At 39.0% G+C, this 14,570-nt stretch overlaps 1 protein-coding gene across 6 annotated transcripts in view; it reads left to right on the plus strand.

Moving 5' to 3' along the window:
• Nucleotides 1–14,570, plus strand: part of LOC137653719 (kynurenine aminotransferase-like) — a 41,070-nt gene that overhangs the window by 20,353 nt on the left and 6,147 nt on the right. For 3 of the 6 annotated variants that reach the window (XM_068387319.1, XM_068387320.1, XM_068387321.1), the window contains exons 2-5: nucleotides 421–648; nucleotides 925–1,078; nucleotides 13,865–13,991; nucleotides 14,296–14,405. In XM_068387319.1, the coding sequence (XP_068243420.1) occupies nucleotides 428–648; nucleotides 925–1,078; nucleotides 13,865–13,991; nucleotides 14,296–14,405 (612 nt within the window). In that variant the 5' untranslated portion in view covers nucleotides 421–427. The remainder of the gene's footprint in view (nucleotides 1–420; nucleotides 649–924; nucleotides 1,079–13,864; nucleotides 13,992–14,295; nucleotides 14,406–14,570) is intronic. The other 3 variants (XM_068387322.1, XM_068387323.1, XM_068387324.1) reach the window with 1 other exon arrangement.

The following is a 14,570-nucleotide window of genomic DNA, read 5'->3' on the forward strand; positions in this document are numbered from 1 at the left end:
TGAAAAGCTAGGTAACGGGTTCTTATTGTTTGTACAAGTACTGTATTCACATTTTTACAGAGTACCATTCCCTGTTTTGCTTAATTTCCCTTTCCTCTACATCACTTTTTCATACACGTGTGGTATTTGTAGGCATTATTTTAATGTATCCTGTATTTTGATTCTTTGTGTAATATCTTAATTTGTAGTTTTCTCTGTACTGTAATTAATACTGCTTACACAAATTTCAAGAATTGTAGAGTTATCCTCTGCTTATACATTCTTTTCAATGACTTGAAAAACATCCCTTTAAAGAAAACAACTACAGTACAGTATACATTTGCTTTCATACGTGTTTATTATAAATCTTTGAAATATATAGTTAGTACTCATCCTTGGTACTTTTAGCAAGCATCTGTAATACCCTGAATGTCTTTACAGGAGGGTGATGTTTAATTTGATCCGACAAGCAATTGGAAGACGAGCAGGTGTTCAGTCGTGCATAGCCCCTCCATTTTTAAACCTTGCCAATAATTCATTCTTGGGGTCATCAGCGCCCGTTTTCCAGGCAACCAGTAGATCAGACCCCATCTTATCTCGCAACATGTCTGCTGCAGCGGCACCGCCTTCAGTTGCGTTGAAGACCAAAGGAATTGAAAAGAGTGTTTGGTAATAAAGGAATTATTATTTTTTAATATTAGAATTATGTGTAGCTATGACTTCTCTTAACTTAGTTGCAGACCTAAATAAACTTAGAGAAGTTGATTACTTATGTGAACATTTTTTTAATATTTGAAATGCTTGTCATATACTGTACTGTGCTGAGACATCTTGTGTCTGTAGTTTTTGTTCAAGTAGGCTTGTGAATCATTTTCATTACATGAGAAAATCAATGATCATGTCTTACAAACTTAATCTCATTGTCTATTATGTTCCATGTTCAAGGGTTGAATTTATCCAGTTGGCATTGGAAGTAAAGCCGCTCAACCTTGGTCAGGGATTTCCTGACTTTGCAGCACCAGATACGGTCAGAAAGGCTCTTGCGGAGGCTACTCTCAGTGAAACTAATGTCCTCTTGAATCAGTACACTCGAGGTTTTGTAAGTATCGAAAAGCAAGATTTAGTTTATAAATTATTGATTGGTGTAAGCAGATTTACAAGTTCACACATGTAATTTAAAGAAACTATATTTTGTATAACAAAGTATATTATTGTGGTGAATCAAGATATTTGATATAAACTAACTGTAAAGTAAATGATGGTAGTTGTTGAATATCTACTTGATACTGTACAGTACATGTTTTAATTCATTGCAAATTAAATCTCAAGCAGAGATTTATTAGTGTATTTTAAGAGTTCAAAATATTACTCTACTTGGGCGTATTCTCCCCATAAGATACATCTCACATTTGTAGGGTGTTAACATACTACATCAACCTTATTCTAACCTAATACATTCAGTGTGAGTTCTGTGTCTTCACCCTCCCTTGCTTAATTTATTTTGAGGTGAGATTATTTACTTTCTGGCAGAAACATCAAAGCTTCAGGTCATATTATTTAAATGAATCCATCCCAATATTCAAATGCTATTTGCGTTAATTGAGCTTGGTGACAGGACAAATTGTGAACAACAGATGTGAATACTGACGTAACTCCTTTTGAGTAGGAGTACAGTATTGTCAGTAAAGCTAGAAAGGCCTTTAAATCGTTATTAAGGTAGTTAGATATCGTCTGCCGGAGTCAAAGGAAGCTGTTATATTGTTGCTGGACTTTTTTTTTGAACTTATAAAGTTGTGGATTTATTATTTTATGCTTACCATGGATACTGATCATAAGACTAGAGTACTGAGAAAATGTCTGGTTAAAGTATAATCCTATAGGTCTTCACCAGAATTATGGCTCTAGTTATGAAGTAGCTACATCTGTGGATATTCAAGTTCTTATATACTTACACTACTAGTTATTCCTTGCAATTTTCCATGTCTGGGATCTTGAGGGCCAAGGAGATTATTTTTAATCTATTTGAATCTACCAAAAAAATTTAGGGATCCTCAGGAATTTGAGTAAATCCCGATTTGCTCCAACACATTCTATACTTTACTTTTGGGTCTGGCAATAGACTTGGTTCAACCTCCAGGAACTCCTTCATAGAGGAAATTCAACAATTTTCTTACTTTGTTCAATGAATTCAAGGCTCTATAACTAGCAATTCCTAGCAAGCTGCCAACCCTTATTTTTCCATTCTGGCTACTCATAAATAATGAAAAAATTGCATGGGACTGGAAATTATGATGGAACATATTTCATGTTCATATCTTACACAATATTTAAAGAGGTTTCTTTAAAAAAAAAAAGAATTTTTCCATTAAGAAATAAGAGATAGAGGAAAAACATTTTTTAATGAAACAAACAAAATGATACTTGCTGTATCTGCTTTAGGGCCAAAGGTCTATGTTATGACATGGAAAATGTTATTTCTACTATAATTTAAACACACTTGAAAGTGTACAGTAATCTTCTTCATTTTCTTTATGTATGTAAGTGTGTTGTTTATTTTTATTTTTTAGTCACAGATTTTATCGCTAGAACTTTGTAAACATTAGTGATGTTTTGTAGTCCCTTTTTGTTATCTTTTTTTTTTCACATTAAAAAAGAACTACTATTGTAATAGTGGATTTTAAGTGTTAAACTATATACAAAACCTTAAAACACGGCATTCGATATTGTCAGCTCACAGCAGCTAGTTTAAACAGGCATTATAGTATTCTAAAAAATTATTACTTTTATAAAAATAATTGTTTCATTAAAGCATGTTTTACTTTTGTTTTCAATTTTGGGTACATTTCGCCCATCAACTTTTTTTTACTCTAGTATCATTGAGTGGTGTTAAATACAAACAAGTGTTTTGGTGTTACTTTACAAAGCATGATGTGGTGGTGATCATGTTATGAGTCATCTTACCTTGTACTGAAGCTGTGTTAATTATGTATAATTACCTCTGAAAAGTAGTATGAACTAAAATACCATGATAGAAAGCAGAGAAAAGACTGTAGTGTAGTACAGTGGTTTACCTAGTGTGCTAGTCGACTGCAGGTAGGTAATGGTCAATGAGTTGACCCACCCTAGGGCAGCGGCATTTACAGATTTTCGATCTTCTCGACAATCTCTGTTACCTAACCCCTGCAATAAGGAGGCCCAACTGTACTTTATTTCCAGCAATTAACAACATCAAAATCATTCAAAGTGCAGTGCAGTACAATACTTCTAAACTCACCAATAACACTGCTTATTTCCTTTAAAAGAGAAATGGGTACTGGTTGGCGAAGCCATTAACAAGAACCTCTTCTTAAATACATATCAAAGAAAAACTCTTTTAAATGTGTAATGTAGTGGGGGGAGGAGGTACTATAGAAAGTAGTGTAGCTTGTATAGAAAGTTACACTACAGTAAAATCAGCTGTTATTCGCAATTAAAAATGGCTATCAGTACTAATAATACAGAAAATGGGAAATCAAAGTTTGGACAAGAGAACCACCTATTAGGAATTTTATGAACTGCTTTGTGGGTCTTCTTGTGTTATGGTGACCAAAATACAAGGAGTGAAAGTAGATTTTCTACGAAAAAAGGTATCTTGTTATACCTAACTGCCGAGTTTAGCTTATGGGGTTCAAAGTAGTGTTTATAGGGGTTTATTCAATTATGATGTTAAAATTCAGTTTACACTTCAGGCTTTTTTTCATCTCCATTTGTGTTATTGGGAGGCTATTTTTGTGTTGCATCCAGATTACCATTAAGGATAAGGATACGCCAGACCTTGATTATTGGTAACAGAACAGTTATATAGGGTATCTCCTTGGTTCTGCTTGTCCCAGACATGTTTCTATTTGCGGGCACTGTGATTTAAACTCCTAAAAACTAGTGGTGAGGGTAAGTGGTTGTCCAATGAGTAGAGGATTCATATTTACTTTAGTTTTGTGCTGACTTCCTTGACGTTTTATTTAGTTGAAGTGTGGGAATTATATTTTTTTTTGGCCAAAGAGATCTTCACTTGATGGGAGTTGCATCATTCTAAGGTTTGTTTTATAGTTTGACAGAATAATTGTGAGTACCCATAGCTAGCATTGTCAGATACTTCCTTTTGTACATCATGTTACATGTAGAGCTCTGAGGCAGGTCTGAAAAGCCCTTGATGCTTTATATTGCTCATCCTTCTTCAGCCTTATGGTTTTGGTAACAGCTGCAGTGTAGAAGTTTGCGACATCATACAGTAGTTGTAAATGACGGTTGTGGACAAAATTTTTGGTTTTTGAACTCTAGATGATTCCGGTCATTTCCCCAGGCTGCAAAAAGGATAATTCAATGGATTTCTTAGTTCTTTATATCGACTTTAATACATCAGGATTCTCAGAACTTGGTGATACCTTCTCAAGCAGCTTTACTTTTATCAATTCCATATACGTACTATATCAAAGTGTAGCATCTTCATGAGCGGACTATCTATCATACTCTAGAAGAGGGAGGTTTTATGGAGATTGCTGCCTGGGTTATTACTCTTCTCTGCTGAGCATCTTCCACTTCTTACAAATCATTTTAAAGCCTCGTTTCATTTAAACCTTAAAGTGATATTTATGTTGGCTTTTGCCTTAAACTTTGTTTGCAAGGTCTGTTCTCTAGTAGGGAAGGGATCCTTTTCGAAACAAAGATCTTCAATTGGTCTTTCCTGTGCCCCTGAGTTTATTGATAAGACTTTGTTCTTGTAGGACTGTGACTCTTCTATCACATATTTTTTATAGAAGACTGATCTTTTTTAATGTTATTACTGATACTGTGACTCTTCTATCACATATTCATTTTTTATAATAGACTGATCTATTTTAATGTTACTGATACTGTGACTCTTCTATCACACATTAATTTTTTATAAAAGACATCTGTTTTAATGTTACTGATACTGTGACTCTTCTATCACACATTAATTTTTTGTAAAAGACTGATCTATTTTAATGTTACTGATACTGTGACTCATCTATCACACATTAATTTTTTATAAAAGACTGATCTGTTTTAATGTTACTGATACTGTGACTCTTCTATCACATATCAATCTTTTATAAAAGACTGATCTATTTTAATCTTACTGATCTGAAAATATTTCATATAATTAATTCATTACTTCTTATATATAGTTTATTTATTTAAACGTTGCTCATGAATGGCAAAGGCAACGGACAGAAAATGTACTAGAGACTGACCAAGTACTGTATAAATATTATCAATGCCCAAGCCCCCTCTCCATCAAGCTAGGACCAGGGAGGGCCAGACAATGACTGCTGATGACTTGGCAGGTAGATCTGTAGGCTCCCTCAAACCCCTCGTCCCGTGCTCACAAGGATGGTGAGCTTGCAGACATTATTAGAAACTATTGAGCTTGAGCAGGTCTCTAACTCCTGTGCTGCAGATTGTCAGGCAGGGATGTTTCCAATTGGCTACCACAACTCTTTATTTCCTTTCCTCACTGGGCTATTTTCCATGTTGGAGACCTAAGGTTTATAGCATCCTGATTTTCCAACTAGAATTGTATCTTTGTTAGTAGTAATAATAATAATAATAATAATAATAATAATAATAATAATAATAATGTTCTGCCCTCCTAGGTTCGACCTCTAGCAGAACTACAAGGTCTATTTGGTTTCCTCTTGCCTCTTTCTTTCTTCACATGGGTAGTTTGAAAGTCTCCTTTTGGCCAAAAAAAATTAAATTATTTCCTACTGGCTTTTTCAGGTTATTTCAAGGCTTTACTTCTTGTCAATAAGGACAACCATTCGACACCTAAAATCAAGGTGCATGCTTAATTTAGAATTCAACCTCAAGCTAATTGTCATTTTTTAAGCTGGCACTTGGCACTGCCAAAATTACCCTCTTTATATTTTCAGTTCTTGATATCACTATAAATCCTTTGTTTTATATTAATTTTGGGTGATGGTTGTTGTGGGCTATGTTTTGAAGGTGAGAAGGGATCATACTTTTCCCTGCCTTCCTCATGATTCTTGAGATTTTCATCCTCCATGTTTGGTATATTTTAAAGAGAAGGTAAACCTGGGCATCAATCATTGCACCTCATGTGCATCAGTTATTTTTTTTTTACAATGTACAATAAATTTTTTTATTACATGGCCAGACCAGTTTGGTCAAATTTGAACTTGCCTTTACAAGCTCTCTTTGGTCTACCCAGGAGAGATATCCTTCTGTTCTTCATGTCCTCCTTTCTATCTACCCTATCTCTTCATGTCTGTCTTACTCGTGCCATCCAAGTTGCATTCATCCATTTTGTGATTAACGGCTTTGGATGGATGGCCAATGACTAAATACTTTCAAACTAATTTTTCACATGAACCTGTTTATCATGGTCTTTACTGCCCTCTTGACTTCTCCCCAAATATGCTTTCTTTGAAGTCGCAGTAGAATAATCTGCAGAGAGTCTTTTAGCTGTAAGTCTTTAAAATGTGTATTGGATTTATTTATTTTATATTTTGAACAAATTAATGTCACTGGCAGTCATTATAAGGAAGTAAGACATTTATGATTACTGGTTTTGTATGAAATATAAAACATATTTTTTTATACAAAACCAGTTTATATTATGAAAACATTACTTTTCAATATTAATCTTACCCGATAATCATGTAGCTGTCAACTCCGTTGCCCGACAGAATTCTACGGAAGGGATACGCCAGCGATCGCTATACAAGAGGGGGGTGTACTCACAAGCGCCACCTGTGGCCAGGTACTGCAGTACTTCTTGTTGACACCACCTCAATTTTTCCTCTGTCGTGCCTCCGGCTAGACCTACATGGATACGCTGTTGATTCTGGAGTTTTTTGCTCACGATTTGGTGATGTATTTGCTCTAGAGTTTAGCTTTCGCTATTCAGGAAGTTTTATCATTAGCTTAGCTAACTTTTGGAATTAATTTGATTAATTATGGTGACGAAGAGAGTATGAACTCTCTTTCACTTTTAAATGGCCGACCCTTCCCTTAGACGGAAGTGTTGGTGTCTAAGAGAGTATAGACTCTCTTTCTTAATTTTGCTTAACAAAAGTTATAGATTTATTTTATATCTCTCCGCCTTTTATAGGCCTCTTCGATTAACTTCCTTTTATTATAAACTTATTATAATTAATTTTTATATTTGTTTATATTCGACCTTTCCTAATAGTAGGCGGTCTTTTCTTGGTACCGAAGTTAATTAACATTGAGCCCGTCATTTCGGTTTTACCTGTTAACATATTATGCTATTTTAATGTTTTTGAAAGAATTTCTTTGATAGTCTCGTACTGTTTTCAAAGTTGAACTAACGTTTTGTTTTGTCTCTGCAGTTGTTGACGTTCAGAACGTTCAACTTGCGCTCTATCGTTACGATAGAGAGAGAATTTTCACGGTGTCACGTTGCAGTAAGAGTAACCGTTTCTAGCGTTTTGTTCATTCTTTCTTAGCTTAATGGTTTTAATTCTAATAAAGGAACTTTTTATTTGGGAAATATTTCAGTTTTTTTTTCCTTTAACAATAATATGTTTTAACGATATATATGATTGGGCTCTTCTCTCAGGTTCTAAGTCAAGAGAGAGAGAGAGAGAGAGAGATAGAGACGGAGGGAGAGAGAGCTGGATAAACGTTTCGTTCAAGCGAGTAACGTTGTTATCGTTTTTGCTCTTCTCCCTAGTCTCTTTAGGGGAAGAAGGTAAACGTTTCTAGAGTTTTATTCTTGTTCTCAAGCTTTATGCGGTGAGAGATTTTAAACGTAGTTTATTTGATCTAGTGTTTAGTCTCTTTCCAGCCACTGAATTATTTATCTTTCATTAGATTTTTCTGTTACATTGTAATTCTGTTTTCGCAATTACTAACTTTTAAGGAAGGATAGAATTGCGTGTTTCAGGTACAAACCACTTAAAGTTTCGAGTTCAGTGAAATAAGTGCAAACAGAAAATCAAAAGTGATAAGTGATTAGCGCAAAGTGTGTCAGTGTTGTGCGTGAGGGTACTTCTGTGCGTGCCAGTCGTCCTCCCAGTCCGGGACCTCTTGCAAGCTCCCAAGCCCAGGGGAGAAGCAATGTCGAAGGGCAAAAGGGTTCGGCAGGCCTTGATCGGCGCACAGAAGTATCCTCGGTGGTTGCGGGCGTGTCTTACAGAGACCGTCACTCCCACCCGCAGACGATTGAGCCCTTATTTTGCTCGTCTGCAGAAGAAATTTCGGGGAGAAAACGCTGGACTCAGGTCTCAAGACCTCTTAAACGTAAGTCCAGACCTCTAGAGTTCAACAACCCGGATGCAGTCATTGGGTTAGCTCTGACTCTCCGCAGTCATCAGGTGACTGCACACCTCCTAAGAGAGGTAAGGCGATGCCTCAACAGACCTCATCTTCTGTTAAGGCTTTGCCTCAACAGACCTTATCGTCTGTTGATCCCAAGATGACTTTGCTGCAGTCTATGCAGTCGCAGCTTGCGGTCTTAATGCGTGAGTTTCAGGCTGAGAAGGTTACACCTCCTCCTGCGAGCGCTCCGCCTCACCGCAGTCCAGTCTGCCAGGCGTACGAAGTTGAGGTTCCTCAAGCTACCTTACCGCGTTCGGAGTTGCCAGTTACCAGCGTTGTGCAGCAACCTCAACCTTCCTTAAGGCAACCTCAACAATGGGAGCAGGAGTCTTATGCCTTGAGGCAAGATTTTCTTGCAGTTAGACCATCTTCGAGGCAACAACCTCTTGAGGTACGACAACCTCTACCATCCTTGAGGCAGCCACCTCAGCTCTCGCAGCTGCTACCTCAACTTTCCTCAAGGCGAGAGCCTCAACTCTTGAGGCTAGCTCCTCAGGAACCTCAACTCGTGAGACAGGAACTGCGTTCTGCGCAGCCGCTACCTCAACTCTCGCAGCTCACACCTCAGAACCTCAACTCGTGAGTCAAGAGCCTCTCTCTGCGCAGCCACCTCAACCCTTGAGGCAAGCGCAACTCTTGAGGCAGGAACCTCATGCTATGAGTCAGCCACCTCAACGCATGCATCTGCCACTTTCTCCTCAACTTGAGCCTCTTCCCATTCAACTTTGAAATAACAAATGACAATAATAACACCTCATTACTTTCATAACTTGCATTTGTAATCATATACATGTATGCCTACACAAACATTATGATAATGGAGGTTATTCGTATTACTTAAATAAAAAATATATATGTATTCCTTGCAATATATTTTTAACAAAATCGCAAAATATGGCAAAAATATCTTCAAAACAAAAATGAATCATGAGTTATGAATGTAATGTAAATATTATGTTGATATTAAAACCCCATGCAAGCATGCATGAAGTAATGCAGTGTTGCCAACAGGGCGAGTTTCCCTTTCCTGAGGTGAAGTAGATTATAGTACGTATATTTAGTGCAGCTTAATTCTACGATTATCATGCCGGCTATCAAATTCATCAACAAAACAGTCTAAATCAATTCCCTCGGCACGTGCACTTTCAATGGACAGTAATGCGATATTACTCAATCTAGCACTGGTCATGGAATTTCTGAGAAATGTTACACGCCATGCAACATGCTCTGCTTACCTTACAGCATGCTCTACATACAGCATGCTCTGCATACAGCATGCTCTGCATACCTTACCGCATGCTTCTCAGTCACACATCTTTGGTTGTTGCCAACTCACTAGACTGTCAAGCAGTTTCATAACGTTGCCTTCTAGTCTGCTGCTTTTGCACCAGTGAAACCCTCACTGAGAGAACTTAGCTTTTCTCGGATATGGTCCCTGTAGATGAGAAAGTGCTTTTCTCCCTCCTTCTGATATTCCCTTGAGGACTCTGTCATTTGGAGAGGAGCCTTTAGCTGCGTAGCCTCCTATGGACTTTTATTTAAGCATAACATGCTTCCAGGGAAGGTAATGGTTCCACTTCAGTCGCTAACCCCGTCTGTTACCACACCTGCTCCCATAGACCTTGAGCTGTGTTGCAAGACATGCAGTCCAAGCTTAGTCCTTGTTAGAGGATTTTTTGTTTACGGAGTCAGTGTGTCACTGGGAAGACGTTCAACAACCAGCAGAAGTGACTTGTTTTGACGCAGTGCGGCAACCTCAGCAACCCGATAAGGAGTTGTCTGTACGACCCAGACAGTCTAGACAGCTTCGGGTTGTCACTGTACTTCCTCGCTTCCCCATGGTTGACAGTTCACAGACTGTGCAGCAGTACCATGATCTTGTGTCCGGCTCCGTCAGACGACTGGCTTTTAAGAGCTCCCACAAGTCGTCGCTGTCTGGAGATTCTCAGATGGACTATGGATCTGACCAAGGAACTGGGCCTCCTGGTCAATTTTGAGGAGTCTCAGCTCGTCCCATCCCAGACCATTGTCTACCTGGGTATGGATCTTCAGAGTCGAGCTTTTCGGGCTTTTCCGTCGGCCCCAAGGATCTTCCAAGCCCTAGAATGCATCCAGAGCATGCTGAGAAGGAACCGATGCTCAGTCAGGTAGTGGATGAGTCTAACAGGGACACTTTCATCGCTGGCCCTGTTCATCGTGTTAGGGAGACTCCACCTCCCCCCCCTTCAGTATCATCTAGCTGCTCACTGGATAAAGGACATGACGCTAGAGACGGTCTCAGTTCCTGTTTCCGAAGAGAGGAGGTCTTCTCTCGCGTGGTGTAAGAACAGCTTTCTTCTCAAGGAAGTCTACCTTTGGCTGTTCAGAAACCCGACCGCCGTCTCCTCTCGGACGCATCAGACACGGGCTGGGGTGCGACTTTGGACGGACAGGAATGCTCGGGAACATGGAATCAGGAGCAAAGGACACTTCACATCAATTGCAAGGAGTTGTTGGCGGTTCTTCTGGCCTTGATAAACTTCAAGTCCCTCCAGCTTAACAAGGTGGTGGAGGTGGACTCTGACAACACCACAGCCCTGGCTTACATCTTCAAGCAGGGAGGGACTCTTTCGTGGAAGTTGTTCTAGATCGCAAGGGACCTCCTCATCTGGTCAAAAGATCGAAAGCTCACGCTGGTAACGAGGTTCATTCAGGGCGGTATGAATGTCATGGCAGATCGCCTCAGCCGGAAGGGTCAGGTCATCCCCACAGAGTGGACCCTTCACAAGAATGTTTGCAGCAGACTTTGGGCCCTGTGGGGTCAGCCAACCATAGATCTGTTCGCTACCTCGATAACCTAGAGACTCCTGTTGTATTGTTCTCCGATTCCAGACCCAGCAGCAGTTCACGTGGATGCTTTTCTGCTGGATTGGTCCCATCTCGACCTGTATGCATTCCCGCCGTTCAAGATTGTCAACAGGGTACTTCAGAAGTTCTCCTCTCGCAAAGGGACACGGCTGACGTTGGTTGGCTCCGCTCTGGCCCGCGAGAGAATGGTTCATAGAGGTACTGCAATGGCTGGTCGACATTCCCAGGACTCTTCCTCTAGGAGTGAACCTTCTACGTCAACCTCACGTAAAGAAGGTACACCCAAACCTCCACGCTCTTCGTCTGACTGCCTTCAGACTTTCGAAAGACACTCAAGAGCTAGGGGCTTTTCGAAGGAGGCAGCCAGAGCGATTGCCAGAGCAAGGAGAACATCCACTCTCAGAATCTATCAGTCTCAAGGGGAAGTCTTCCGTAGCTGGTACAAGACCAATGCAGTTTCCTCAACCAGTACCACTGTAACCCAGATTGCTGACTTCCTGTTACATCTAAGGAAAGTAAGATCCCTTTCAGCTCCTACGATCAAGGGTTACAGAAGTATGTTGGCAGCGGTTTTCCGCCACAGAGGCTTGGATCTTTCCACCAACAAAGATCTACAGGACCTCCCTAGGTCTTTTGAGACCTCAAAGGAACGTCGGTTGTCCACTCCAGGCTGGAATCTAGACGTGGTCCTAAGGTTCCTTATGTCATCAAGATTTGAACCTCTCCAATCAGCCTCTTTTTAGGACCTCACATTAAAAACTCTTTTCCTCGTGTGCTTGACAACAGCTAAAAGAGTAAGTGAGATCCACGCCTTCAGCAGGATCATTGTTTTCACATCTGAAACGGCTACATGTTCCTTGCAGCTCGGTTTTTGCTAAACGAGCTTCCTTCACGTCCTTGGCCTAAGTCGTTCGAGATCCCAAGCCTGTCCAACTTGGTGGGGAATGAACTGGAGAGAGTACTTTGCCCAGTTAGAGCTCTTAGGTACTATCTAAAAAGGTCTTAACCTTTACGAGGACAATCAGAAGCCTTATGGTGTGCTATCAAGAAACCTTCTTTTCCAAGGTCTAAGAACTCAGTTTCTTACTATTCAGGCTTCTGATTAGGGAAGCACATTCTCATCTGAAGGAAGAAGACCTTGCTTTGCTGAAGGTCAGGACACATGAAGTGGGAGCTGTGGCTACTTCAGTGGCCTTCAAACAGAACCGTTCTCTGCAGAGTGTTATGGATGCAACCTATTGGAGAAGCAAGTCAGTGTTCGCATCATTCTATCTCAAAGATGTCCAGTCTCTTTACGAGTACTGCTACACCCTAGGACCATTCGTAGCAACGAATGCAGTAGTAGGCGGGGGCTCAGCCACTACATTCCCATAATCCCATAACCTTTTAACCTTTCTCTTGAATACTTTTTATGGGTTGTACGGTCGGCTAAGAAGCCTTCCACATCCTTGTTGATTTGGCGGGTGGTCAATTCTTTCTTGAGAAGCGCCGAGGTTAAAGGTTGTGATGAGGTCCTTTAGTATGGGTTGCAGCCCTTGATACTTCAGCACCTTAGAGTTGTTCAGCCTCCTAAGAGGAACGCTGCGCTCAGTAAGGAAGACGAACTTATTTAAGGCAGAGTAATGGCTCAAGTCGACTTCCTTACCAGGTACTTATAATTTCATTGTTATTTTGAATAACTGATAATATGAAATACGGGATACTTAGCTTCTTGATATACATGTACACTGGTTTTCACCCACCTCCCTGGGTGTGAATCAGCTACATGATTATCGGGTAAGATTAATATTGAAAAATGTTATTTTCATTAGTAAAATAAATTTTTGAATATACTTACCCGATAATCATGATTTAATTGACCCACCCTTCCTCCCCATAGAACCAGTGGACCGAGGAAAAATTGAGGTGGTGTCAACAAGAAGTACTGCAGTACCTGGCCACAGGTGGCGCTTGTGAGTACACCCCCCTCTTGTATAGCGATCGCTGGCGTATCCCTTCCGTAGAATTCTGTCGGGCAACGGAGTTGACAGCTACATGATTATCGGGTAAGTATATTCAAAAATTTATTTTACTAATGAAAATAACATATTAAGTGTTAAATTGGATTACAGCAGATGCATTTTTTCTTAAAGATTATGGAACCATTTCATGGTATGATTAGAACCATCTACTTTTCTATAGACCTCTTGTAACTTCCATCAGGTTTTCTATAATATTTTTAATGAAGCTCGCTATAATATTTGCATACAAGGTAATTTTATTCAAATGAGTGCTGAAATTGACTTTGGTATTGAATACGAATGGGTCTAATTTGGAAATTGTCATAAATTACAGGCAGTTAGATGTTCTTGAATTAATATTGTACACAAGAAATTTCTTTATTTGTTTACCCATTAGTGAAATTTTGAAGGCACCTCAATAATGATATTTAGTAATGTCTTCAGAGAATGGACTCGGTCATGGAAAAAGATGTATTTTAAATTTCAGAAAGTATTTAATAGTATATGATTTACTCTTTTGTAGTAGTGTATTGACCTTGTTTTATTTCAGGGCATTTATTTGGTAAGGTATTATATGTGTAAACAGTAGTTTTGAACATATTCGTGGTATGCCATAATTTCTTCATAAGGAATTAACATGCCGTTGATATTAAGATCATTTATCCTTTTAGGGTCATCCTCGCTTGGTGACAGCTTTGTGCAAACTATACTCAAAGTTAATTGGAAGAGAACTAAATTCCCTGACAGAAGTGTTGGTAACCGCTGGTGCATATGAAGCGCTCTTTGTAGCGATAATGGGTAAGTCGTGGAGTTAACACTTTTCATCACCAGTTTATGGAAATTTTTTTCACATAACTTTGAAAAATGATTAGAAAATATGCTCCTTTAATAGTGCTTACTTTTACTGAAAATAAATTTTAATAATAGTTTAACCTTTCAATTTCACTTTCACGAGAATTATTAATTATTTCAGATGAGATTGTATTCTAGATGTTAAGAACTGTCCCATGTTTTGATTTTACTGTTTTAGTCTATAATGTTGTGTTAACTACTGTAGTTACTTGGAGGATTAGTGTATTACAATATTCTTTTTATATTACAGGATTAGTAAATCCAGGGGATGAAGTCATCATCATAGAGCCTTTCTTTGATTGCTATGTACCTCAGGTCAAGTTAGCTGGTGGGACACCTGTGTTTGTTCCACTCCGACCAGTGAGTTTATAAAGATTTGGCTTCAATGTACAGTCGTATAAGTTAGCAAATTGTGAAAACCAGTGTTCTTATATTTATAAAGTGAATTTAAGTTATTGTAGTACAGAAAGAGTAAATAGAATAGATGCAGGAAGAAATAATTTTAGTATGATAAATACTGTACAA

The sequence above is a fragment of the Palaemon carinicauda genome, chromosome 14 (genome assembly GCF_036898095.1).
Source record: "Palaemon carinicauda isolate YSFRI2023 chromosome 14, ASM3689809v2, whole genome shotgun sequence".
In the NCBI taxonomy this organism is placed as follows: domain Eukaryota; kingdom Metazoa; phylum Arthropoda; class Malacostraca; order Decapoda; family Palaemonidae; genus Palaemon; species Palaemon carinicauda.